We start from the raw sequence: 26,949 nt of genomic DNA on the forward strand, positions 1-26,949 counted from the left end.
TCTGTGCGCGCGTGTGCGTGTGTGGGTGTGTGCGTGGGTGTGGGCGTGTCCGTGCATGCATGTGTGCGTTCATGCGCGTGTGTGCGTGCATGCGTGTGTGTGTGTGTGCATGTGTTGATACAGACATGGACACTGTGTTCATTCAGCACCGTCGTTCACAGCTGGAGTTCACCTTAGGTCCCCTGCCTGGACCCTCAGCCAGATGCTGGCCCCAAACCTCTTTCCTTGCTTCCCTAGGTCAGGGACACCAGTCCCATCCTCAGACACCAGCTTGGGTGGATGTCGGCTCTGGGACCCACAAAAGCTAACAGCCCCCAGGACTGAAGAGCCCTTGGGCTTCATAGAGCATCTTAGAAAATGGGTGATGCAAGGCCAGGTGCGGTGGCTCATGCCTGTAATCCCAGCATTTTAGGAGGCCAGGGCAGGAGGATCACCTGAGGTCGGGAGTTCCAGACCAGCCTGACCAACATGGAGAAACCCTGTCTCTACTAAAAATACAAAATTAGCCGGGTGTGGTGGCGCATGCCTGTAGTCCCAGCTACTCGGGAGGCTGAGGCAGGAGAATCGCTTGAATCCAGGAGGCTGAGCTTGCGGTGAGCCAAGATTGCGCCATTGCACTCCACCCTGGGCAATAAGAGCCAAACTCTGCCTCAAAAAGAGAAAAAAAAAGGGGTGATGTGGCCAGGCACGGTGGCTCATGCCTATAATCCCAGCACTTTGGGAAGCCGAGGTGGTTGGGTCACCTGAGGTCAGGAGTTCGAGACCAGCCTGGCCAACATGGTGAAACCCCATCTCTACTAAAAATACAAAAATTAGCCAGGCGTGGTGGTGCGTGCCTGTAATCCCAGCTACTTGGGAGGCTGAGGCAGCAGAATCGCTTGAACCCAGGAGGTGGAGGTTGCAGTGAGCCAAGATTGCACCATTGTATTCCAGCCCGGATGACAGAGCAAGACTCCATCTCAAAAAAAAAAAAAAGAAAAAAGAAAATGGGTGATGGAGCTTTCTAGTCAAAATACTGATGCAGGAAATCTCCACTGGGCTGGACTGAAGAAAGTGTAAAGGACATCAGACGTTCCTCTCAATGTGACTTAAGAGGACAGAATTCTGGAGTATTTTCAAATAGCCTTGGGATGCCCTTCTGAACCTCAGGGTTGACCGACCACCCACCCTTATCCCCCAAGATTCACTCGCTGGGCCGTGCCTTCCAGACAGTTTCTCATCTTGGAAACAGTCTCAGAGTACCTTTTGTGTTTGGAAATAGAAACCTGGTGCCCACAGGCCTGACAGCGCCTGGCGCTGAATGATGCGACCCAGTCTCCTCTGACCAGTATCTCGGGGAGAATCGGGACTGGCCCAGTTGAGCCAGCTTAAGTGCCTGATTTTCTCTCTTCCATGTGGGCAGCCTGGCTAGCAGACCTATGGGAGGAGCTGCACATTTGTAATGCTGAGTCACTTCCTTTGAAGCGGGTCCCTGGGAAGAAGACGCAAGAGGACCCCCTGCCAACAGCCAGGCACCCTTCGTCACCCTCTGACCTGCTCCTCAGTCCCGTCTTTCCAAAACGCTTTGACGAAGAGCAAAGGGACTTTCATATGAAAGAGGAGTGTCTGCGCACATCCATGCAGGATTTTACGTAGATTCACTATTTAAACATTGCTGCAGATTTAAAAACACAGTCAGGCATAGACCCAGCAACCTGGTGCTTCATGCAGGTTCCACTACAAGAGACCTTAGCGTCTCTCAAGTGTTGAGTACTTTGCCTGTCCTGAATGTCTTCTGGAACTCTGAAAAGCGCATTATCACCGGTGGCTTATGTACATTCTTTCTTACCCCCCTCCCACAATTTTAAACAAGAGCCTTTTCCAAACAGCTGCGCAGGCCAGCGTTCCTTATCTCTGTGTGGGCAGGCTGCTGCTTTACATTGTTTTTGTTTTTGTTTTGTTTTGTTTTTAACTGAGCCCCGCAGTTAGCAACTTGATAGTTGCTGCCTCATCAGTTTAGAAATTGAAAGGTGAGCTGGATAAGTAATGCTCAGCTTTGTAAAAGGTGGCAGTTTCTTCAAGCCAGATGAACCTTGGATACTGTTCACAGCACACTGGTGTTGACCCTGACGCTTGCGGCTGGCTTTGTTTGCACTTGGTCGTCTCCAGTAGAAAAACCGAGGCTCACGGTTTTAAGCCCAGAACTGATCGTGAAGCCGGTCCATTAAGCTCTGGGTGGATAATGCACGCTCTCTGCGACTCCCGCCTGCCCGAGCAGGGGTGGAATTCCTCCTTCTGTCAGATCTTCTAGGCAGTGGCAGGGAATCATCTTGAAAATGTCTGCATAGGTGGCTGCCGTGCTATTTCAGTCTTCCAGTGTGTCCTTTGAGAGATGGCAGATCCCACCTGGGTGCCACAGCAGTTGCCCTGGCAGACAGGAAGTAGCCGTGTCTGTCTGGAGCCTGCGTGGGAGATGGCATCAGCGGCACTTGTCTGGGGATATTTATATCTCTTCTGTTCTCACGCACAGTAGAAAGACAACTGACGGCTGGGCACAGTGGCTCTCGCCTGTAATCCCAGCATTTTGGGAGGCTGAGGCAGGTGGATCACCTGAGGTCAGGAGTTCGAGACCAGCCTGGCCAACATGGTGAAACCCCGTCTCTACTAAAAATGCAAAAAATTGGCCAGGCGCAGTGGCTCACGCCTGTAATCCCAGCACTTTGGGAGGTCAAGGTGGGCGGATTACGAGGTCAGGAGATCGAGACCATCCTGGCTAACACGGTGAAACCCCGTCTCTACTAAAAATACAAAAAATTAGCCAGGCGTGGTGGCGGGCGCCTGTAGTCCCAGCTACTCAGGAGGCTGAGGCAGGAGAATGGTGTGAACCCAGGAGGCGGAGCTTGCAGTGAGCTGAGATCGTGCCACTGCACTCCAGCCTGGGCGACAGAGTGAGACTCCCTCTCAAAAAAAAAAAAAAAAAAAATGCAAAAAATTAGCCGGGCGTGGTGGTGGGCGCTCGTAATCCCAGCTACTCAGGAGGCTGAGACAGGAGAATTGCTTGAACCCGGGAGGCTGAGGTTGCAGTGAGCTGAGATCGCGCCATTGCACTCCAGCCTGGGTGACAGAGTGAGACTCCCTCTCAAAAAATAAAATAAAATAAAATAAAGAAATAGAAAGACAAGTGACTTCCAAATAAGCCAAAGTCTCAGTTCCTAAGTGTCCTGATAAAAGCATCGAAACTGCTCTCTGGGGCCCAGGTTTGAGAGTTACGGTCCAGTTACTTAGACACACAGACAGGCACCTTCCCTGGGTGTTGGCGTCTTCTTGAGTCTCCTCCTGCACCTCACACCCGCTCCTCCTCCTGTTGCAGGTGTACCTTCCGGTTTCCCAGCACGGCCATCAAGATCCAGTTCACGTCGCTCTACCACAAAGAAGAGGCCCCAGCCTCCCCGCTCCGGCCACTGTACCCACAGATCTCCCCTCTGAAGATCCACATCCCGGAGCCGGACCTCCGGAGCATGGTCAGCCCCGTCCCCTCCCCGACGGGCACCATCAGGTGAGCAGTCCCCCAGCCTGCCCTTGGGCCCCCAGGAGAGAGGGAGATGATGCGAGCGTGCCTGTCGTACGCAGCACCGGGTTCCAAATCTCTCTGGAAAGTTGCACGTGCATGGAAATACAGAAAGTGTTGTACGTCCACCTGGGACCTGGCTGAAATTTCTGTGAATTTTCTTACAAAGGGAAAAATCACTGCCTGATCATCACTTTTCCCACTGGAAGTTTTACATATTAGGGCTTGTTAAAGCAAGCACAGGTTTTTTTGTTGTTTTTTGTTTTTTTTTAAAGGACGTTGAAAATGGTTTTTTTTGTTTGTTTGTTTTGAGATGGAGTTTCGCTCTGTCACCCAGGCTAGAGAGCAGTGGCGCGATCTCGGCTCACTGCAACCTCCACCTCCCGGGTTCAAGGGATTGTCTTGCCTCAGCCTTCCGAGTAGCTGGGATGACAGGCGCCCGCTACCACGCCTGGCTAAATTTTTTGTATTTTTAGTAGAGACGGGGTTTCACGATGTTGGCCATGCTGGTCTCGAACTCCCAACCTCAAATGATCCACCCGCCTTGGCCTCCCAAAGTGCTGGGATTACAGGCGTGAGCCACCGTGCACGGCTGAAAATGTTTTAAAGTAATATTTGTCCACCAGGATTTGGTGAACTTTGTTTCTTTAAGCTTCATTTGTGAAAATTCTCTATGACCTTTTAGAAATTAATCTAGATTTTGAAGAAAGTCCTCAAACTTCCTCATCTCTGGCATGTTATACAATGATGAGCCCCTGAGTAGGGGTTGCAGGGTGAAAAGTATAAACAGAGCTCTGTGTAGGGAGTGCCGGTGAGCCCTGGACTGAGTCACACACGAACCTCAGGCGACAGCCTGGATGCGTGGCACACAGCCCTGGCCCTGGTCCTGTCATACAGGGATGCAAAAACAGACGTGTACTTGTGGCTGCAGGGTTCATACATTCTTGAATGATTTACCTCTTCATTGCGGACATTTCTAAACGTGGCTGGCTTTTCTCTCCCAACTGCACGTCTGTGGCCCTGAAGATGCGTGGCTGCGCGTGGTTTGGTGCCGGAGCTGTGGCTCCTCCGCGGCACCAGCAGTTTCTGCGTCGCTCGCGCGTCACCAGCAAAGGTCACCCCAGTGGAAAAAGCAGATCACATCTTAGGGCTGTTGTGAACGTGGTGTTGACCTCACATATACCCTGAAAGGGGCTCAGGGCCCTCGGGGACGTCTGTGAAGCACACTCTGGGCATGCTGATCTGTTGGAGCGAGCGCTGTGGCAATCCCGGGCCGGTCACGTCAGTCCCTCCCTGCTGATCTGCGCACTCTGCTGAACCCCGGCCGCACCTTGGCTTGCTTTTTTCTTTTTTTCCTCTTGCAGCTGTAGGAGAAGAAAGGGCTTTTGTTTGTTTTTCAGAGACAGCGTCTCACTCTGTCGTCCAGGCTAGAGTGCAGTGGTGCAATCATAGCTCGCTGCAGCCTCCAACTCCTGGGCTCAAGCGGTCTCCCCACCTCAGCCTCCCAAGTCGCTGGGACCACAGGCATGCACCACCACACCCAGTTAATTTTCTTATCTTTTGTAGAGACAGGGTCTTGCTATGTTGCCCAGGCTGGTCTGAAACCCCTGGGCTCAAGAGATCCTCCCTCCTCCACCTCCCAAAGTGCTGAGGTTACAGGTGTGAGCCAACACACCCAGCCCGTACGTGGCCTGCACCTTTTCAGGGTCCACAGTTAGAACTACACACTGGCTTCTCTTGGAACGCAGCCATCAGGGGCACAGCTCCTCTGCCCTGCTTTGCCGACAAGTTACCAGTGACCTACAAGTTACAAGGTGGGAATCATCTCCATTTGAGTTGCTTGGAGTAGGTCTCCTTTTTTCCAGAGCCAGTGGGTGGGAGTGTCTCTCGTGGAGAGAGTTGTTCAGGGACAGTGCTGCTGCGGAAAGGCGAGGCCCCGGGCTCAGGCCGGGCATGGTCATCTGTGTGACTCTGTGCGGTCACTTCAGCCTCCCACCTTCCCGGGCCCGGTCCCCGTCTGTGGAGCCAGTGCTGTGACGTCATGACCCTCTGGGATGATGATGATAGTAAATCCTAAGTGACTGAAAGCCTGGTGTGTGCCCGCCTGGCCCTGTGCTGAGCAGTGCACATGCAGTATTTTATGTAGTCCATACAGCTTTGAGAATGTTCCAGAAGCAGATAGTGGTGATGGTTATTCAATTTTGTGAATATCCTAAAAGTCACTTTAAAGAGTGAACTGGCCGGGCGCGGTGGCTCACACCGGTAATGCCAGCACTGTGGGAGGCCAAGGCGGGTGGATCACTTGAAGCCAGTTCGAGATCAGCCTGGGCAACATGGTGAAACCCCGTCTCTACTAAAAAAACAAAAATCAGCCAGGCATGGTGCCACATGTCTGTAATCCCAGCTACTCGGGAGGCTGAGGCAGGAGACTGGCTTGAACCCAGGAGGTGAAGGTTGCAGTGAGCTGAGATCACGCGACTGCACTCCAGCCTGGGCGATAGAGCGAGACTCCATTTCTAAGTAAATAAATAAATGGTGAATTGTATGTTATGGGAATTGCATCTGAAGAAAGCAGTTGAGCACAGTATATGTACTTAAGTCTTCACCTAGTACCACCTTAAAGGCGCTGTAGAAATGGTGGCCAAGACCAGCTCACGTGCTAGTGGAAGCTCACACCAGAAGAGGCTGGTCCTGCTGCTTTTCGGGTGGGTAGCAAGGGCCTCAGGTCCAGAGAGAAGCAGACCAGGCGCGATCCGGGGCTCCTGAGGAAGGGCTCGGCGAGCGCCCCTGCCTTAGCCTGGCAGTGGGTTATTCATCAGCAGGTCGTAATCCAGCTAAACAGAAGCTTTTTTTTTTTTTTTTTTTTTTTTTTTTTTTTTTTGAGACGGAGTCTTGCTCTGTCACCCAGGCTGGAGTGCAGTGGCGTGATCTCGGCTCAGTGCAACCTCCACCTCCCTGGTTCAAGCAATTCCCCTGTCTCAGCCTTGAGAGTAGGTGGGAATACAGGCACATGCCACCACGCCCGGCTAATTTTTGTGTATTTTTAGTAGAGATGGGGTTTCACCCTATTCAAAGAAAAAAAAAATGTTTTGGTTTGCTCCGGGAGGGGCTTAAAAAAATAAAACTATTTCCCAGTGTTAATCCAAATTTGCATGGTAAAGCCGCTTTTATTACAAGAGAGGTCGTGGTTTGCGAAGGAGTTAAGTGGTACCTGTGTTTTAAATTACAGCAGGGAAAATACTGTTTATTTTTATTTTATCTTAGCTTCAGGGGGTACACGTGCATATTTGTGACATGGGTATATTACATACTGGTGGGGATTGCGCTTCTGGGGTTCCCGTTACCTAAAGGGTGAACCGCGTACCCTGTAGGTCATCTTTCACCCCTCGCCCTCTCCCGCCTCCCCGCTTAGGAGTCCCAGTTTCTCGTTGTTTCGATCTTCCTGTTCCCGGGTACCCACCGTTCAGCCACTGCTTGTAAGCAAGAGCAGGCGCTGTGCGGTATTGTTTCTGAGTTCGTTCACTTGGGACAAGGGCCTCCAGCTCCATCGCGTTGCTGCCCAGGTCAAGATTTCATTCTTTTTTATAGCTGGGAGTAAAGAAATTGTGTACTGAGCACCTGAAGCTCTTGCGGCTGGAGCTGTTCTGAGAAGCTGGGTGGCGGCCTCCTGTGACTGCGAGTCCCCGTCAGGGGGTGCGAGCAGCTCCCTGGGCCTGCACCCGCCCTGCTCTTGCTGCGGGAGCCAGGAAGGTGGGGGGCCACCCCTTTCGCCTCCTTCCGCCCAGTCCTGTTCTTTGAAACCGCCCTGTGCAAAGACCGGATTCTTGTTAGGGAGAATTCTGTGCGGAGAAAGTAGTAAGTTAGGGACTGGCTGTCTGGCTTTTTGGCCTTCCATTGTTACAATAAAAGCCTCTCTGTTTACATCCGTTTATCTTAGCACCGTGGAATTCAATTGAGTGTTTAGAAACCTCAGAGGCCCTTGAGGTTTTGCCTGCCAAGATACTTTTCAGTTTGAGTTTCTGCTGTAGGGTGGAGCCGGCGTGTTTACAAACACTCCCTGCCCTTCCCTGCCACCTCCCCACTCTCCTCCTCTCTGGCTGCGCTCCCTAACAGATCGGGAGTTGGGAGCGGGGCCAGGCCAGAAGAGCTGGCTGCCTGCAAGGCTGTCCCCTCCCGGTGCCGCCCCGCCCCCGCGGTGCCTGCCTTCCTAATTTGGTGTGCATTCGCCTCGCCAGTCCTCATTGGCCATGGAGTGGCTGGCTCGGTGTAGGCCGGGCTCGCCCAGGGCCCCTCATTCCCAGGAGTCGGGAGTGGCTTGGGAGCGGCTTTTTCCTGGGGGAGCCTCCCTGATCAGCTGCCCCTGCCCCCGCCCCCCGCTCCCCGCCCCACCCTCCGTCCTTCCTTTCCGTTTCTCGCAGGCCCTCGCTCCTTTTCCCAGGGTGGGTGGGTATGGGTGTGGGTGTGTGGTTTTGTGTGTATGTGTGTGTGTGTGTGTTTCTGATTTATTTTTTTCTGCCCTGAAGTACTCCACCCAGAAAATGAATGAACTCTCTTTGAAATAAATTCTGCTATCTTTAGCAGAAGTTTGACCTTTTCTTTCCTTTTTGCAAAGAAGGGTTTTTACAGGCCAGGCGCGCGGTGGCTCAGGCCTGTAATCCCAGCACTTTGGGAGGCTGAGGCAGGCGGATCACCTGAGGTCAGGAGTTCGAGACCAGCCTGGTCAACATTGTGAAAACCCCCGTCTCTACTAAAAATACAAAAATTAGCCAGGTGTGTAATCCAAGCTACTCGGGAGGCTGAGGCAGGAGAATTGCTTGAACCTAGGAGGCAGAGGTTGCAGTGAACCAAGATTGCACCGCTCCAGACTGGGCGGCAGAGCGAGACTCCATCTCAAAAAAAAAAAAAATGTTTTTAGGAAGGAATTAAAGTATTTAATGAAAGAATTAAAGTAGTTAATCATTTTCTAGGTTCCATCAGACAGACACCAGTCTAAAAAGTGTTCCTTAGAGGTAGAGTTTTAAGAATACTGCTGAAATTCATTGAAAGGGCGTTGCACAGAGAGTGACTGTTTTTGCTTATGAGGGCAAGACTTCAGGAGCTGTTTCTCTTAAGGCTTTTCCTGATTTCTCCAACGTGGAGATCAAAAATGAAAGTAACTCGTACAATTCGGCGAAGGTCAGCAGTATGTAAATATACAGTAAAAATGCAGCAACTGATTTCAAAATCTTTCCCTTTTAATCATGATTTTTAAACAGTTCTGTCTTATTGCTAGATAACATTCAGTCCTAACTTGGTTTATGTTGTTTTGTAAAGTTAGAGGTCTTTTGAGTTTGGAGGTTATTGGATCTACGTTAGAAATACTCTCCTTTTTCTGACAACTTTGGTTCTTTCCTGCAGGGTGATTCATCTCTTTCAAAGTTTCTGGTTGGCTGGGCGTAGTGACGCACTTTGGGAAGCTGAGGCGGGAGGATTGCTTGAGGCCAGGAGTTCCAGACAAGCCTGGGCAACATAGTGAGACCCCATCTCTTAAAAAAAATTTTTTTTTTAATTAGCCAGGTGCAGTGGCTCATGTCTTGAGACCCAGCTACTCGGGAGGCTGAGGCAGGAGGATCACTTGAGCCCAGCAGTTGGAGGCTGTGGCGAGCTATGATGTCACCACTGCATTCCAACCTGGGTAACAGAGCAAGACCCTGTCTCAAAAAAATAATAATTAAAAAACACAAGTTTGTGGCTGCAGCCTTCCGTGTGTTTTCAGCAGGGCTGCAGGAGGATTGTGGTGCGAATGTGTGAATCACCCCTAGCAGGAATCCTGCCTGGCTGATCCGGGCTGGCTGTGCCAGCATTTGCAAATCCAGTGAGGGTCCCTCTTCCATTGTCTCCCTGTCCCTGTCCCTGTAGGCCTTGCTGCCCCTCCCCACCCCACCACACCCTCTTATGTCTTTTTCCAGCTGAGAACTCTGGGGAAGTAACTATTGCTTCCTCCACATGGGAAGGTTGGGACTTTCTGTCTTCCTTTTATTTTTCCCTCCTGCCTAGATCCCTTCGAGGGGCAACTTTGGCGCTCAAGTGTTGGGAGTTCGGAATGAAGCTTGGTAGGGAAGTCCTTGTGTTTGTCCGAATCTGTTGAAAGGACATCCCCACGCCCGCGTTTCCTGTAATCTCAGGGAGGGTCCTAGCGCCCGACTTCTCAGGTCAACCTCGGGTGACAAGCGGCTTGTGTGGAGTAGGCCTGTTGCATGGCTTCTGTGCAGGCATGTGACGCACGAGGACAGCCCTTCCCGGGTTCCATGAGCCTCAGGGGAAGCAGGAGGCACCTGCAGACACGGAGCTGACCCCGGAACCTGCCTAGCTGCCGGGCCGCCTCTCCGCTCAAGCACCCACTCAGCTCTATGAGGTCTGTGCCTCACGTGAGAGCAGCTCCTGTTGAAGCCACCATGCTGGTTATTCTCACCAGGGCAAAGTGCACTTCAGAAACAAGTTAATTTTATTTTCTAAATTATTATTTTTAATGCTGGTTCCAATTTGGGTTTGGGGGGTTGATTTTGTTTTTGTTTGTTTTTTGAGACAGGGTCTCACTCTATTGCCCAGGCTGGAGTGCAGTGGCACAGTCACAGCTCACTGCAACCTCAACCTCCCGGGCTCAAGCGATCCTCCCACTTCAGCCTCCTGAGTAGCTAGGACTACAGGCACCCACCACCACACACACCCAGCTCATTTTTTATTTTTGTTGAGATGGTGTCTTGCCCAGGCTGGTCCTGAACTCCTGGCCTCAAAGCAGTCTTCCCACCTTGGCCCCCTAAAGTGCCAAGATTACAAGCCTGGGCCTGTTTTTATTGTTGTTGTTGTTGTTGCCTTTGTTGTTTTTGTTTTGTTTTGAAGCAGGGTCTTGTTCTGACACCCAGGCTGGAGTGCAGTGGTCCGGTCACGGCTCGCTGGAGCCTCGACCTCCTGGACTCAAGCGATCCTCCCACCTCAGCCGTGACTACAGGAGTGATCCACTAGTTAATTTTTAAAAATAGCTTCCCAGCATTTTACAATGTCGGATTTATCTTAAAGGAACACATTCTTTAAGATCATTCTAAGAAATTCGCCTCTGAAAATTTTCTTTCCCTATTTGTTTATTTTTCCTTTTTCAGATTACGAAGAGACTATCTATCTATCTATATGCATCTTACAAAATGCAAACATTTCAGAAAGTGAAAATTCCCCCACGCAACGCTACCCAGAGCTGAGCCCTTCTCTCTCACTTCTGTGTCTCTGAGTTTTATTCGTACGTGACTGTCTGTCGGTTTTTCCGTTTTTGATATTATCCATGAGGTTCCTCTATGGAAATTAAGGATTTAGCTTCCCCCCTCCCCATCCCAGTAAAGTTACATCATCATGTTTGGTTTACCTTGCATGAGCGTTTTCTGTATTAGGGCTGTGTAGTGATTGTAGCGCTTAGCCATTTCCTTCCTTGTACTTTTGGCTTATTTCCGCCACACTCCCCCCGCTCTTGGGGTTAATAATGGCCTCTTCTCCCTTTACTGTGAAGGCCTTCCTCTGGGGCCCCTCTGACCACGGGATCATCTTCTCCACCATCCCGGGAATCCCCTCAGGAGGTGGTGGTGGAGAGAGGGCTGTTTCCTGATTCTCACGTCTTCCTCTTGCCTGATTTGTTCCTTTGTTTTACTAGAGTCCATCCCCCAGTCGCTTCCTGAGAAAGGGCACAGGAGACAGACTTTTCATTTATTTACTGATTTAAGAGACAAGGTCTCACTTTGTTGCCCAGGCTGGTACTTCTGGGCTCCAGCGAGCCTCCTGCCTCAGCCTCCCGAGTAGTAGGGACTACAGGTGTGCACTACCATGCCTGGCTAATTTTTGTATTTTTTGTAGAGGTGGGGTCTCCCCATGTTGCCCAGGCTGGTCTTGAAGTCCTGTGCTCAAGTTATCTGCCCACCTCAGCCTCCCAAAGCGCTGGGATTACAGGTGTGAGCCACCTCACCTGGACCCCCAGGTTCCTGTCCACGCTTCTGGGACTCGCTGTGCCTGGCGGGCCTCTGAGCTAAGTCTCTCATGCCTCTCCTTTCCTTTCTCTCTCTACTTTCTGAGAGATTTTCTCACAGTCTCTCCTTCCACCCTTTCTTGGATTTGTATTTCTCTTCTTTTGAATTCTTATTTTTTAATTTGAAGAGCGTGTTCTTGCTCTGCAGGTGTGTTTTGCATGCTGTTCTTACTGTCCTACAGAGACGGCATCGTTACCTCCCTAGGGACGGGAACCATGTCTCGTCTCCTCCCGAGCTCCTGTAGGCTTCCCTGGGTCCCTCTTCTCTTCTGTTTGTCACCATGTCCCACCTGGTAGAAGCTTCCTCAAACCACAGATGTGCCTTGGCCGGCTGTTGTGTTTAACATTGAGGTCCTAAAAACCCTCTTAGAACGGCTGGTGTTGGAGCAGGGGCTGGGGCAGGGACCCCAAGCGTCCTCCTCTGCAGGGAGGTTCCCCCAGGAGGCTTCAGGCGCCGCCTTGGGATGCAAAGGACATCGCAGACCCCCGCAGCCTTCTTGCCCCTCCAATGCCCACAAGGCTCCATCGCAGCTCCTTCCTCCAGCCCCTCCAGGCGGATCCCTCTGTGTCTCTAGGGCTTCAGGAGGGATCAGGTCCCTTCTGACAGAGCACTGCCCTCCCTGGGCCTGCCGGAAGCGATAACCGTCCCGACCCCAGGCCTCTCAGGGTGGCCTTCTCAGCCTCAGAGCAGAGCCAAGGGCATTGAGGGTGGACTGGAAGGACCGCAGCCCTGTGCCCTGGGGAAGGCTTGTCTTAGGCTCTGGGGACGGAGCCCAGCTGGCGGCTCCAGAGGTGGCTGTAGGTCTGTTGTTGGATTTGCCTTTCTCAGTATGACTTCTCATCATAACGTGACCCAGCAACCCGTGTGTCCCACAGCCCGTCCGTCCCTCTCCAGTCTCCCTGCACTGGCATGTCCTGGGTGGTCCCAGTGGCGCCTTCTAGGCCCGGCCCCTGGATGCGGTGGAGGCTGCCCAGGGTGGGTCAGCATGGGGTTGTCCCTGCGAGCACAGCTCCGGGAGACCCCTACTCAGAATCCTCCAGCTCTCTCACCTGAGGCGGAAATGTGACTTGGGAATTGTCCTCCATATAAAGGAAGCAAAATCAGGGCCTAGGGGTGAGCTGCTTACTGTGCTTCTTCCCTCTCTCAGCCTCCAATCGGGGGGCACAGGCGTTAGATTCCCGCGACGTCTGTGGGCTGTCACTGTCCAGCCTCTGCGTCCCACACCCGGGCAGCTAGGGACTGGGGGGGCCTGACCGAGGCCTGGGGTACTTACCCCAGAAGGAGTGATTCCCTGTTTCCTGGAATTGAGCTGGGGGTCTCTGTCAGGGAGCAGTGGGGTCCCCTCAGCTTCCTGCCCTTTCTCATTCCCGCAGGAGGAAATGTATGCATGTGTATGCCGTCGTTTTCAGCATTTTTTTTTTTTTTGAGACAGAATCTCGCTCTGTCGCCCAGGCTGGAGTGCAGTGGCACGATCTCTGCTCACTGCAAGTTCTGCCTCCCAGGTTCACGCCATTCTCCTGCCTCAGCCTCCCAAGTAGCTGGGACTACAAGTGCCCGCCACCACACCCAGCTAATTTTGTTTTTTGTATTTTTTAGTAGAGACAGGATTTCACCGTGTTAGCCAGGATGGTCTCGATCTCCTAACCTCATCATCCACCCGCCTCGTTCTCCCATCTTTTTTTTTTTGAGACAGAGTTTCACTCTTGTTGCCCAGGCTGGAGTACAATGGCACAATCTCGGCTCACTGCAACCTCTGCCTCCCGGGTTCAAGCAATTCTCCTTCTTCAGCCTCCCGAGTAGCTGAGATTACAGGCATGCACCACCACGTCTGGCTGATTTTGCATTTTTAGTAGAGACGGGATTTCTCTAAATCGGCCAGGCTGGTCTCGAACTCCTGACCTTAGGTGATCTGCCCACCTCGGCCCCCACAAAGTGCTGGGATTACAGGCGTGAGCCACCGTGCCTGGCCTTCTGCATTTTTTTTTTTTTTTTTTTGAGATGGAGTCTTGCTGTGTCGCCCAGGCTGGAGTGCAGTGGTGCGATCTCGACTCACTGCAAACTCCACCTCCCAGGTTCACGCCATTCTCCTGCCTCAGCCTCCAGAGTAGCTGGTACTACAGGCGCCTGCCACCATGCCCGGCTAATTTTTTGTATTTTTTTTTAGTAGAGATGGGGTTTCACTGTGTTAGCCAGGATGGTCTCGCTCTCCTGACCTCGTGATCCACCCTCCTTGGCCTCCCAAAGCACTGGGATTACAAGCGTGAGCCACCGTGCCCGGCCCAGCATTTTCTTTAGATTGATGAGGGAATGTTTCCGTGGACTCCCCAGCATCAGACACAGGATGTCTTGATTAGTTTTCCAGACGGCTCCAAGGCCTCTGGCTTTGGAGCTGGGTGTCCCATCCCCCTTGGCTGGGCGCCCTCAGACCTGTCTTCCCCCAGAGCACTTTACAGCTCTTAGCGGCTGTGAGGCTCGAGCAGCCTCTGCTTCCCGCCTCCCTCAGCTGCAGGCCTGGCATCAGGGGCCTTGGTATCAGGAGCCTGGTACCAGGCACAGCCCTGTGGCCGAGGCCCGCCTGCGGAGGACAGTTGAATGGGGCTTATTGAGAGACGGGCTGCTCCGAGGGCTGGAGGAGCCATGTGAACAAACACATGTGGTCCCTCAGCCCAGGTGGCTGGAAAACCTCAGAAGCTGCGGTGTCGTACCTGTCCCAGCTGGAGTGACACCAGGATCTGGCAGCCCAGGCCAGGTCCAGTGCTGGGGAAAGTGGCGGAGAAACCACCCTCCTCTCTCCCTCGTGTTGGAGCCAGGCTTTGCCAACCTTTCTTATTTCCACTTGAAATCATTCTCTGTGGAATGACAGCCTTTCCTGTGGGTTTTACTCCATGAGGTTTTTTGTTTGTTTCTTGAGATAAGGTCTCACTCTGTTGCCCAGGCAAGAGTGCAGTGGTGTGATCATAGCTCACGGCAGCCTCGACCTCCCAGGCTCAAGCCATCTTCCTGCCTCAGCCTCCTGAACAGCTGGAACTGCAGGTGTGCATTACCACGCCCAGCTAATTTTTAAAATGTTAAAACTTTGTTTGTTTGTTTGTTTGTTTATTTATTTATTTTTAGAGACAGGGTCTTGCTCCACCAGAGTGCAGTGGCACAATTACAGCTCACTGTAGCCTCAAACTCCTGGGCTCAAGCAATCCTCCTGCCTCAGCCTCCTGAGTAGCTGAGACTACAGGTGCACACCACCACACCTGACTAATGTTAATTTTTTTGTAGAGATGGGGGTGTCACTATGTTGCCCAGGCTAGTTTCGACCATGTGGGCTCAAGCGATCCTCCCGCCTCGGCCTCCCAAATTGCTGGTCTTACAGGCATGAGCCACCGCACCTGGCAGACATGAATTTTCTATGATCTTTTGCAAAATAACTGCTGGGAACAGGAGCAGGTCCCTGCCACACGTGCTGGGCTGGGCCATCACTGTTTGTTGTGGAGTGCGGGGGGGGGGTGCCCCTCATTGGTCCTCAGGAAGGATCCAGGAGCCCGCCTGCCACCTCATGGGCCTCGGACGAGATTTTCCGAGCTGAGTGGCCATTCCCCAGCCTGTGGCCGGAGATCAGAGTGTATGTGAGTGACACCTCGGCTCAGTGGTCCCCAGCAAGGACTGACATTTCAGTTCTTCCTGCTGAGTCCAAGGGGGACGTCCAGTGGCTTTGGGTCTGGGACCGGGTGCACAGGTGCATGCTGGCCCCATTGTCTGCAGCCCCTCCGGCCACGAGGCCATCCTGCCTCAGCAGGGAGGTGTTTGGTTCCCAGAGGCCTTTGACAAAGCCGATTTTGGGGGCTGTGTGCTGTTATCAGTCAAAACCTTTCTCTCCCCTTCTCATCTTACTTGTAAACTTGGGTTTTGTATTTTGGATTCAGAACTAAATTCAGAAAAGGTTTCCTTTTGACTGTTTCCTACCTCGATTGAGCCATTTGTGGGTGTTCATTTAAGTTTCGACACGTGTGGAACTTACCTATCTCTGCCATATTTGGGGAGTCCGTTGTAAGAGAGAATGGGAATTCCAGATAAGAGTCCTTAACGTTCCGTGTGGGTGACACTGAGTCCTTCCTGAAAATGCCCCAGACGTGAACTGATCATTAATGTCAGCTGTCAGGTTTTTCTCAGCCACAGGATTTTTTTCATTCATCCCTCTGCTCCATCCAAAAAATGTTTCTTGAGCCCCGCCTGCACCCACGGGGGCTCCTACTTAACCTAAGTTTTGGAGATCTAGGAGTCTTGTGCCTGGACAGTTAGGGAAAGATGTTCCAGGCAGAGGAAGGGGCAGCAAGGTGGGAGGAGGAGAATGGACCTTCTGGATGGTTCTGGGTGGTTCTCGATGGTTCTGGGTGGCCTGCAGGGCAGTGCAGCAGGGAGCATCCTGCCCGCCAGGGGGGCTCTAAGTCAGCTGAGAGGGGGGATGTCAGCATCACAGGTGGGCAGGGTCCATCTCAGGACGGGGCCAGGTGGGTGCCCGTGAGCTCAGGACAGTGGGATCTCTTTCTCTCGGGAGGTTCTGCACCCACTCTTCGTGTCTTCATTGGCTTTCTTTGAATACCTGTAATAGAAATCATTTTCAGAAGCAAAACATCGCCGTGGTTTGCTGACGGAAGCCTGCCTTAGTGAGTTAGGGAAGCAGGCCAGAGCACACCCCTCAGCCGGACGGACGCAGCTTCCTGCCCATGGTCCCGGCCTCAACCCAGAGCCTCACCTGCAGCCGGGGGTGTCGGTCACTCCCAGCCATCTGTGGTTGCTCCAGCCTGGGAGGGGGAGGGGATGAGGGCAGGGGCATCTCAGCGGATCAGGGCAAAACTGCAGGGGTCATCTATTCCCGAGGGCGGTGTCTCCAGGAGAGCCACCTGCCACGCCTTCATCCTGCGGGGCGATGGCACCTCCACAGCCTCTTTCCAGCGTCTGCCTGTGTGACCACACGGGGTTGTCCTGGGCCCGAGCCTTTTCCCACAGCGCCGCCTTGTGGACACCTGTGCAGGAGCCAGCAGCCCGCGGAGGCTACCTGCTCCGGGTGCACATCCTGTAGGGTGCACGTCCTGTAGGGGTGTGTGTGGGGGGGACCTGAGGAGGGGCCCCACAGAGCTGCCTGACCAGGTGCTGCCCTGGGCCCTGCATAATGGCAGGAGGAGGGCCTGCGGTGCTCTCAGCCCCCGAGCAGAAGTCATCACTGGAAGGAAACTTGCCTGCCGTTTCCAGCATCTTGTCCCCGACGCTGCGTGACCTTGGCCGGGCAGTGTGGTGGCACTTACAATTGGAAAGTGTGAGCTTCTTCCCCACAGCCCCACCCTCTGGGTAGGTCCTGAAGCCCTGAGCCCCACAGGGGCCCCCTTTTCAGAGCCATGAACTTACAGTGTCCTTCTCTCTCCTCAGCGTCCCCAACTCCTGCCCAGCCAGTCCACGCGGTGCCGGCTCCTCCAGTTACCGCTTTGTGCAGAACGTGACCTCGGATCTGCAGCTGGCAGCAGAGTTTGCAGCAAAGGCCGCATCGGAGCAGCAGGCAGACACGTCTGGAGGAGACAGCCCCAAGGTCTGAGCCCACGCGGCACCGTGGTGCACCTGGTGACCCAGGATCGGGCCATAGTGACCCGGCGCGGGCGGCACAGACAGCCCAGGGCCTGCGGGCGTGTGCTTGAGGTGGTCTCAGCACACAGGGAATGGAGCCGCAGCTGGCGGTAGAGCCGTCGGCCCTTTCTCCTTTTCGTGCCCAAATCATCCCCGTTGGTCATTTGCTGGTGACAGGGGTGGCGCCGTCACCGAGGGCCCCTCCCGCCACGTTCCTTGTTCATCTGCCGCTGGCAGCCCGGCGTCAAAGCCTTCATACAGCCCTTGAGCAGGATGGCGTTCTCCTTATAACTTTGTCTTAGTTCATTTCTGTTCAGCAGCTGTTTTCAAATTGATTTGTGGAAGAGGTGAGAAATTTCAGAATTAAATTACAATAAAACCGAAGTTTTCCTTCCCACGAGGCAAAAATGGTTGTTCCTAGTTGAATGCAAGCACATTAACGGGATAGTTGGAGGGCACTGGGACGGGTGCCAGCAAGACGCGCACGTCCTCGTGGGAAGGTTCCTCCCCATCAGCTGTGACGGGTGGGTGGGGTGGACTCGGGGACCTTGCTGGAGCTCATCCCGTGAGCCGTGTCTCTCCGCAGGATGAGTCAAAGCCGCCGTTCTCCTACGCGCAGCTGATCGTGCAGGCCATCTCCTCCGCCCAGGACCGGCAGCTGACCCTGAGCGGGATCTACGCCCACATCACCAAGCATTACCCCTACTACCGGACGGCCGACAAAGGCTGGCAGGTGAAGCTGAGTCCCCGGGGCCGGATCGCCTCTGAAGGCCCTTAGCACATGGAACTCACAGGCGTATCGCTTCCCTTAAAACAGAAGAGGGCCAGTGAGGGGGCTCACGCCTGGAACCCTAGCATTTCGCGAGGCCGAGGCAGGAGGAGGATCAAGACCAGCCTGTGCAACATAGAGAGAACCTCTTTTCTACTAAAAATTAGCTGAGTGTGGTGGTGCACGCCTGTGGTCCCAGCTACTCGGAGGCTGAGGTGGGAGGATCACTTGAGCCCAGGAGGTGGAGACTGCAGTGAGCTATGATCACACCACTGCACTCCAGCCTGGGAGACAGAGAAAGACCCTGTGTCTACAAAGAAAAAAAAATTTTTTTTTAACTAAGAAGATAAATATAAAAGAGGGATGTTTTCACGGATGGCATATGGTACATCTGAAAGGCATTGGCACTGTGATACCATTGTGTCTAAATACTCTTTTTTATTAGTTTCCTTCTTCTGAGCCCCAGAACTGAGAAGATGGATGTACACCTTGTTAGATTTTTATGCTTGCTATACCTTACGATCACACGTTAAGTTGGAAAAATGTACCATATACTGTTATTCAAACAATCCACATGTCTGAATTGTGGATGGCATTTTAACAGCTTTGTCCACACCAGCCATGACTGATGCGTGTTGCATTTGCCTGTATTTTCTCCAAAGTCAGTGTAGCCCACCCACTAGCTTTGTGTTTTTTTTGTTTGTTTGTTTGTTTTTTGAGACAGGATCTCGCTCTTCCGTCCCGGCTGGAGTACGGTGGCGCGATCTCGGCTCACTGCAACCTTCGCCTCCCAGGTTCAAGCGATTCTTCTGCTTCAGCCTCCCAAGTAGCTGGGGTACAGGCGCCCACCACCACACCTGGCTATTTTTTGTATTTTTAGTAGAGATGGGGTTTCACCATGTTGCCCAGGCTGGTTTCAAACTCCTGACCTCAGGTAATCCTGCCAACCTCGGCCTCCCAAAGTTCTGGGATTACAGGCGTGAGCCACTGTGCCCGGCCAAGACCCAGTGTTTTCTTTCTCCCAGACGTGCTCCTAGACCAGGATCTGACTTTCTGTTTCACTTTTTGTGTAAAGAATGGTAATGGCAGCCAGGCACAGTAGCTCACGCCTGTAATCTCAGCACTTTGGGAGGCCGAGGTGGAAGGATTGGTTAAGCCCAAGAGTGTGAGACCCCATCTCAACTAAAAATACAAAAAAATCAACCCAGCATGGTGGCCCACACCCATAGTCCCAGCTACTCAGGAGGCTGAGGCAGGAGAATCCCTTGAACCCGGGAGGCGGAACTTGCAGTGAGCCGAGATCGTGCCACTGCACTCCAGCCTGGGCGACAGAATGAGACTCCGTCAAAAAAAAAAAAAAGGTAAAATGGTAATTATGCGGTGTCAAATTTTGATAGGAATGACATGCCCTGTGCCTCGGTGCTGCTCCCGTGAGGCCCAGCCAGCACAGCACCAAGGGCTCTGCACAGCGGGACGGCCTCCCCTCACCCTGGTCCAGCATCTGCTGCAGATATGAGGCGGGTGGGACTCGTTTTCTGATTTGCTGGTGACGGGTGAATATCTCTGCTTCCCTGCAGAATTCTATCCGGCACAACCTCTCTTTGAACCGTTACTTTATCAAAGTCCCACGTTCCCAGGAGGAGCCTGGGAAGGGGTCTTTTTGGCGAATAGACCCTGCCTCTGAAGCCAAGCTCGTGGAACAGGCATTCCGGAAACGGAGGCAGAGGGGTGTCTCCTGCTTCCGCACCCCCTTCGGGCCTCTGTCCTCAAGGTAAAGCTTTCTGAGCGCCCGTCCTCCAGCTGTTAGGAAAGCTGAGCTGCCCTGGAGTTTAGAGATACGTGGCGCAGTCAGCCCTCCGGATCCGTGGGCTCAGGCTCAGTGTGCGGGCATGCAACTGATCACAGGTCAAAAATATTCCAAAAAAAAAGGCTGGCACGGTGGCTCACACCTGTAATCCCAGCACTCTGGGAGGCCGAGACAAGTGGATCACCTGAGGTCAGGGGTTTGAGACCAGCCTAGCCAACATGGTGAAACCTCTGCCTCTACTAAAAAAATACAAAATTAGCCGGGCGTGGTGGCAGGTGCCTGTAATTCCAGCTACTGGGGAGGCTGAGGTAGGAGAATCGCTTGAACCTCGGAGGCAGAAGTTGCAGTGAGCCGAGATTGTATGTACCACTGCACTCCAGCCTGGGCGACAAGAACAAAACTCCGTCTCAAAAAAAAAAAAAAAACAAACAAAAGGTAATACAAATGAAACAATACACACTACAACAGCTGTTTACATAGCATGTACATTGTGTTAGGGATTATAAGTAACCTGGCGATGATTTAAAGCTTACAGGAGGATGTGCACAGCTTGTAAGCAAATGTGACACCATTTCTATGAGGAACTTGGGTAAGCGTCTGCAGATTTGGTACCCACAACCCCCTCCCCTCAAGTACCGAGGGGTGACTGCTGGTTTCGGCACTTAAAGACCGCACCATTTTCTGTTTTTGTTTTGAGAGAATATCACAGGACCAAGAACTCCTAAAATAGTAAGGTTACTAAGTAAGCCACTGACTGTTGTATTAAAAATAACATTTTAGTTCTTAGAAGTGGAAATCTATGTAGCAATGGGAACGGTTCCTAAGGCCAAGAATAAATGGATTGCGGTTGTGGGTCTTTTGGTAGCACTAAGCTTTCTGTTGCAGTGTGTGAGAGGACCCGGGGAGAGCCAAATCTTCGAAGGGACAGATGAGGGGTATGACCTGGGGAGCCCACAACCGCCTTTGCTTTTTGCAGATGCTGGGAACGCAGCTCTGCTGCAGGCGGGGTGTACAGACCCCCCCCAGCCATTGCTGCCCACCTGCTGCGTCAGGGCCTCCCCTGCCCAGCTCGGTCTTGGCCAAGCCCAGCCTGGAGGAGCATGCGCCGCCTGTGAGCGGTCTGGGCGGTGCTTCCCAGGTTGCCCATCAGATGAGCCCTTCCCAGCTGTCGAGGAGATCTCCTGAGCGGCAGTCTCGGAAATCCTTCCCCGTGGAAGGACACGTTAGCCTCTCGTGCTTCCCATTTCAAAATTCTGTTTCCAACACGATTTGATGAAAGATTGAAATATCTGAAAATTCATTTCGAGCACAGGGTCTGGCATTGTGATTCTCAGGTGAACTGGGTGTATGGTTAAGGTAGGACTTCAAAAAAGTGTTCGAACGTCATTTGCAGCATTTCAACTGAGCTCCAAATGATGTTCAAACACCCCTCTCAGGGGTAGAGTTTTCATGGTGGAACGGTTGCGCCCACCAAACAGAAACTTATGTTTTTGGCACAGAAGGCCTGGGCCATTTTCCTGGACACCTGGCTGGACCTCGGTGGAAGTGAACTCCATAGGTTGTTGCGTTCACTGCAGCACCTCACATGATACCGTCCCCTCCCATGGAACGGAGCCTCCCCCGATGCAGCCCCCACTCAAATGGAGTTTTAAAGGCTGGGTTCAGATTATGGGGGCGTTTCTCACCATCTGAATGCGGAGGACAGAGACGAGCTCCAGGGAGCGTGGGCGGGTGACGGCGCTGAGATGCGTGATGTCTCGGAAACGTCCTCGCATCCCTCAGCGCGGGCGCTGACTGCCGCGGCCCTTCCCTGTCTTCCAGGAGCGCTCCAGCTTCGCCCACACACCCCGGGCTGATGTCCCCTCGCTCCAGCGGCCTGCAGACCCCAGAGTGCCTGTCTCGGGAGGGCTCCCCCATTCCACACGACCCTGAGTTTGGGTCCAAGTTAGCTTCTGTCCCAGAGTACCGGTATTCCCAAAGCGCACCCGGTAAGGAGCGGGCGGCCCTCTTGCGGGGCGGGGCGGGGCGGGACTCGGGGTGCGGGAGGGGTCACCGTCCGCTCTCCGCCCTCCGTGCAGGCTCCCCCGTCAGCGCCCAGCCAGTGATCATGGCCGTGCCTCCCCGACCGTCCAGCCTTGTGGCCAAGCCCGTGGCCTACATGCCCGCCTCCATCGTAACCTCACAGCAGCCCGCGGGCCACGCCATCCACGTCGTGCAGCAGGCCCCCACCGTCACCATGGTCAGGGTGGTCACCACATCTGCCAACTCGGCCAACGGATACATCCTCACCAGCCAGGGCGCGGCGGGGGGCTCCCATGATGCGGCGGGGGCAGCCGTGCTGGACCTGGGCAGCGAGGCCAGAGGTAATGCAGCCGCGGCTGGCAGCCTTCGCAGGACCCTTTGTGGTGGTCCCGGCCGGCAAGTCCCCAAGGCAGCGCCATTGGCCTGGGCCTGGGGCTTGAGGAGGATGATTCTCTGCTTCTGCCTCTCGCTGCCTTGTCCCTTTAAATCAGCATGAGCTGAGCAGGTGGCTCATGCTTATAATCCCAGTGCTTTGGGAGGCCAAAGCGGGTGGATTACTTGAGGTCCGGAGTTCGAGGTCAGCCTGGCCAACATACTGAAACCCTGTCTCTACTGAAAATACAAAAATTAGCCAGGCATGATGGTGTGCTCCTGTAGTCCCAGCTACTCGGGAGGCTGAGGGAGGAGAATCGCTTGAAGCCTGGAGGCAGAAGTTGCAGTGAGCTAGACTGCGCCACTGCACTCCAGCCTGGGCGACAGAGCAAAACCCTGTCTCAAAAAAAAAAAAAACCCATGAATCTCTGCAGATGCGTCCTTCCTTGTTGAAAAGGGCCCTCAGATGCACATAGCTGTGTCCTTGCCCTAAGGTAATGTTAAATTGAGTTGTGTTGCGGCCTTGCATGCATTTGGAATTTAGTGTTTTCTGCAGGAGAAAGAATGAGCCTGGGAAGACTGTTTTTTTGACTCCCTGGTAAGTTAAAGACTTCAGAAGTCATTTAGGGAAAAAGTAGTTCTGAATTGCTAAAAGAAATCCGATCCCAGGGCTTGACGGGGTAGACACTGAACATGCAGCTGACCCCAGAAGCTCCTCTCTGGAACACCTGCAGTTAGGCCGCGCCCTCCTACGCCACTCTCCACCCTGGACTTTCTCTCCGCGGTGGTGTTTGTTTCAATGCTGCCGTAATGAAACTGCAGTTTGGTGAGGGAAGGCCAAGTTACAGCTCTAATCAGGATAATTTCATTCCAAGTAATACATTTTCTTTCTCAGACTAAATTTGGGTTGGTTAAAGCTAAGGTACTTAAAATACTGTTCTAGGCTGGGCACGGTGGCTCACGCCTGTAATCCCAGCACTTTGGGAGGCTGAGGCAGGCAGATCACTTGAGGTCAGAAGTTCAAGACCAGCCTGGCCAACATGGTGAAACCCCATCTCTACTGAAAATACAAAAATTAGCCAGGTGTGGTGGTAGGCGCCTGTAGTCCCAGCTACTCAGGAGGCTGAGGCAGGAGAATCGCTTGAACCTGGGAGGCGGAGGTTGCAGTGAGCCGAGATCGCACCACTGCACTCCAGCCTGGGCGACAGAGCAACAAAATTCTGTCTCAAAAAATAAATAAGTAAGTAAAATATTGTTCTAAAACCCTAGTAATTTTCTTCCCAAACCTATTTCACCCATGGGATTTTCCTCTAGCAAACCAATTTTTTCCCAGTGCCGACCTCACTTTCCCCACTTGGCCGACCTGCTGCCCAGGCGTCGAGGAAATCGATTGTCTCGTTGGCCGAGTGTGGTGCTGACTTGGTTCCTGTCCCGCAGGCCTGGAGGAGAAACCCACCATTGCGTTTGCCACAATCCCCGCGGCTGGTGGAGTCATCCAGACGGTGGCCAGCCAGATGGCCCCCGGGGTCCCCGGACACACAGTCACCATCCTGCAGCCCGCCACACCCGTGACCCTCGGGCAGCACCACCTTCCAGTCCGGGCCGTGACTCAGAATGGAAAGCATGCGGTTCCCACGAACAGTTTAGCCGGCAACGCTTACGGTGAGGCCCTGGCCCTGTTCTCCACGCCACATCCCAAGCTCTGTGGCTCCCGGTAGTCAGTGCGGCACGAGAATGTTCTCCCAGTATCACACGATCCTCCATTCAGTTCAATTTATTGAGCACCTGCTATACTCCAGGCACTGGGGTAATGCAAAGAAAAAGAGGGTGGAAGGGGCCAGGCACTGTGGCTCACACCTGTCATCCCAGCACCTTGGGAGGCCAGGCACTATGGCTCACACCTGTCATCCCAGCACCTTGGGAGGCCAAGGCAGGCAGATCGCTTGAGCTCAGGAGTTCGAGACCAGCCCGGGCAACATAGCAAGACCTCATCTCTACATAAGATTCAAAAACTTAGCCAGCTGTGATTGCTCCGCTACCTGCCAGCCTGGGTGACTGAGCGAGACCCTGTCCCTTAAAAAAAAAAGGGGGGGGGGAAAGAAAACAGGGTGGAAGGAAAACCCAGATCTGCCCCACTCTCTGGAGCTCACACTCCATGGGGTGAGGCAAGAGGTCGAAGGAAGGAGGAGAGTTGGGGTGCTGGGGTGCAAGGGCGCTGGGCAGGGGTGCAGGGTGCCAGGGCATCGGTCAGGGTGTCAGTGGGGTGGCTCAGGGCAGTGCATCTGTGTAAAGGAGTGAGGCAAGCCGTCGATGTCCAGCAGGATCTAGACAGCAACGAGAGGGGCCTCCACCCAACAGGCTGGAGCCAGCAGAGACAGGGCAGATGAGGTGGGGAGGGGACGGCAGGGCCTGCAGGGAGCAGAGCAAGGGGAGCCGTCCTGCCTGACAGGGGTGCACTGACCTCCGGTTCCGGCTTGGCGGCTTAGGCCCTGTATAGGGGACTTGAAAAAAGCAGCTGGGTCCTAACCAGACCCCAGAGTAACCCTCTTCTTCCTCCACTCCAGCCCTCACCAGCCCTTTGCAGCTCCTTGCGACCCAAGCAAGTTCATCCGCGCCGGTGGTGGTCACCCGGGTGTGCGAGGTGGGGCCCAAGGAGCCAGCAGCAGCCGTCGCGGCCACGGCCACCACCACCCCAGCCACTGCCACCACCGCCTCTGCCTCCGCCTCTTCCATTGGAGAGCCCGAGGTCAAAAGGTCCCGGGTGGAGGAGCCCAGTGGGGCTGTGACCACACCGGCCGGAGTGATTGCAGCCGCCGGCCCCCAGGGGCCAGGCACCGGGGAGTGAGGTCACCTGCAACGCGGGGGAGTGGGACTCACCCAGCGGCAACCCCGAAGCTGGACCCGGCAGCTCAGGCGGCCGCACCCACAGATGGAGGAGAACAGCCCGCGGCGGCCTGCGGGCATCGGCGGCACCTGGACACACCCAGCCCTTTCCATTTGATCGCCTGCCTTCCCATGGTTTAAAACAAAAACACATAAACAAGTTCAGACAACTGATTGTATGATTCTGGGAATTCTTTGCTTTCCTTTCCTTCTCCCTTGGCACCACCTCCTCTCCCCAGGCCTCCCCGTCGGGCATGGGGAGGAGGTTGGAGCTCAGCATCTTGAGGAATGTATCAAGACAGCCCCTCCACTCCGCGCTGCATGGCCAGCCGCCTTTGTCCGGGAGGACAGACAGAAACGCAGCAAGGCACACACCAAGGCTGCCGGGGAGGCCCGGGCACCGGACAGATGCCTGTTGGGAAGCCAGGAGCTGCCGAGCCACGGGCCGCCTAAGAGCCTCTCCGCCCGGAACGTGACATAGAGAGTGTTGGCATTAACTCGGGGGGTGTCCGATTTCACTTCAGACCCCAAGTTTTTCTTTGTTTGTTTAAACATGGAATTCAGACTTCATTGTACACCTGAGACAGACACAAAAGGGATCATGTATTTTTGAGGATTTCACCTGTTGACCGTAGGTCCAGGGTTCCCGCTGGGTTTAATCCCCTCGAAGAGTAAACATGCCGCTCTGTCTGATAACTTCAAGTAAGAGCAGCAGCTTCCTGGGTTGGCGTTCGCAGTGGAAGGTTCCTAGGATGAAAGGTGAGCCTGGATCCGCCGGCCGCAGACATCGTGCTGCTGGGGACGATCGGGGCCGCTGCTCTGCAGATCAGACCTTTGCAAATTCTCCGTGGCTCCGATGTCCCGGTGCTGACGGCCACACGGGGACCTAACAGTGCCAAGCGCCATCTGCTCCAGCTGCTTTTTCACCCAGTTGCAGAGTCCTCACCACTCCCACATTGATCTGCTGTTTTCAATTGGAACCATTTCTCCTGCCTGAAACTCCAGGGCCCCTCCCTGGGCTGTCCATGAGCAGGAGACCCCACCCCAGCAGCAGTGGTGAGCAGGCCTGTGCCTCCACGCCCAGCCCCCGCCAACGCGACTGGTTTTGTTTGCCACACGGTGAGAACCGGAGGACGGGATGCTCCAGCCAGTTGGGTGGCTCTGGGGTCCCTGAGGAAGCCCTCTCCTGCACTTCCATTAAGACGGCCAGTGGTGCCTGGATCTTTGTCACCAAGCGGCGTTGAGCCAGAGCTGTCTAATGCTGAGCCCAGCTCGGGAAGGAGAGAGGAGTCCTTCAGTGTGTCTTGGAGATGCGAAGTGCGTCCTCGTAAAGGTCAGCTGTCAGTTTTGCTGGCCGCTCCGGCGCTGGCTCTCCTGTCCGCGACCACAACGAGAAACAGCGACAGATTCGACGCAGAGCTCCGGAAGTGCCTGAGGAGCAGTGGTTCTTGGAAATCGCCCGTCCTCCGCATCACAGCCTCTCACCAGCAAAGCAGCCTCTGCCCGGGCCCTGGCGGGAGAGCCGCAGAGGGACCCAGGTGCCTGGAGGGCGCTTGAGGGAGGTGGCTGGGCAGGTGTCTCCCTGAAGAAGAAGGGAGAACACTTTTCAAAGTGACTCCGAGGCAGTGCGGGAGGACACACGTGCTGTGCGGTGGAGTGGGGTCGCCCGTGGCCCCCATCAGAGTCCCCATCCCCCAGGACAAGTGCAGAACCTCTGTGGGCCCCCTCCTTCCACCTAGATAGAGAAAACCCCTTGTTCGGTTTCCTTCCCCTGTTCAGTTGTTTTTCTAAGCCCCCCAAATTGAGTCGTTTCTATGGCACTAACCTTTCCATGGGAAATAAGCTCTTTGTGGAAGTCCGTACCTGTTGCCCTGGGTGAGGTTTCAGAGAAACGGGG

The 26,949-nt window shown here is 53.9% G+C and overlaps 1 protein-coding gene across 1 annotated transcript in view; it reads left to right on the forward strand.

The window, feature by feature from the left end:
* FOXK1 (forkhead box K1) overlaps nucleotides 1-25,226 on the forward strand; it is an 80,521-nt gene extending 55,295 nt beyond the window's left edge. Inside the window, exons 2-9 of the mRNA XM_031013014.3 lie at nucleotides 3,350-3,535; nucleotides 17,008-17,164; nucleotides 17,786-17,932; nucleotides 19,546-19,739; nucleotides 21,597-21,763; nucleotides 21,854-22,138; nucleotides 23,607-23,831; nucleotides 24,734-25,226. Of these exons, the coding sequence (XP_030868874.1) occupies nucleotides 3,350-3,535; nucleotides 17,008-17,164; nucleotides 17,786-17,932; nucleotides 19,546-19,739; nucleotides 21,597-21,763; nucleotides 21,854-22,138; nucleotides 23,607-23,831; nucleotides 24,734-25,014 (1,642 nt within the window). The 3' untranslated portion in view covers nucleotides 25,015-25,226. The remainder of the gene's footprint in view (nucleotides 1-3,349; nucleotides 3,536-17,007; nucleotides 17,165-17,785; nucleotides 17,933-19,545; nucleotides 19,740-21,596; nucleotides 21,764-21,853; nucleotides 22,139-23,606; nucleotides 23,832-24,733) is intronic.
* Nucleotides 25,227-26,949: the final 1,723 nt, after the last annotated feature.

The sequence above is a fragment of the Gorilla gorilla genome, chromosome 6 (genome assembly GCF_029281585.2).
Source record: "Gorilla gorilla gorilla isolate KB3781 chromosome 6, NHGRI_mGorGor1-v2.1_pri, whole genome shotgun sequence".
Classification (NCBI taxonomy): domain Eukaryota; kingdom Metazoa; phylum Chordata; class Mammalia; order Primates; family Hominidae; genus Gorilla; species Gorilla gorilla.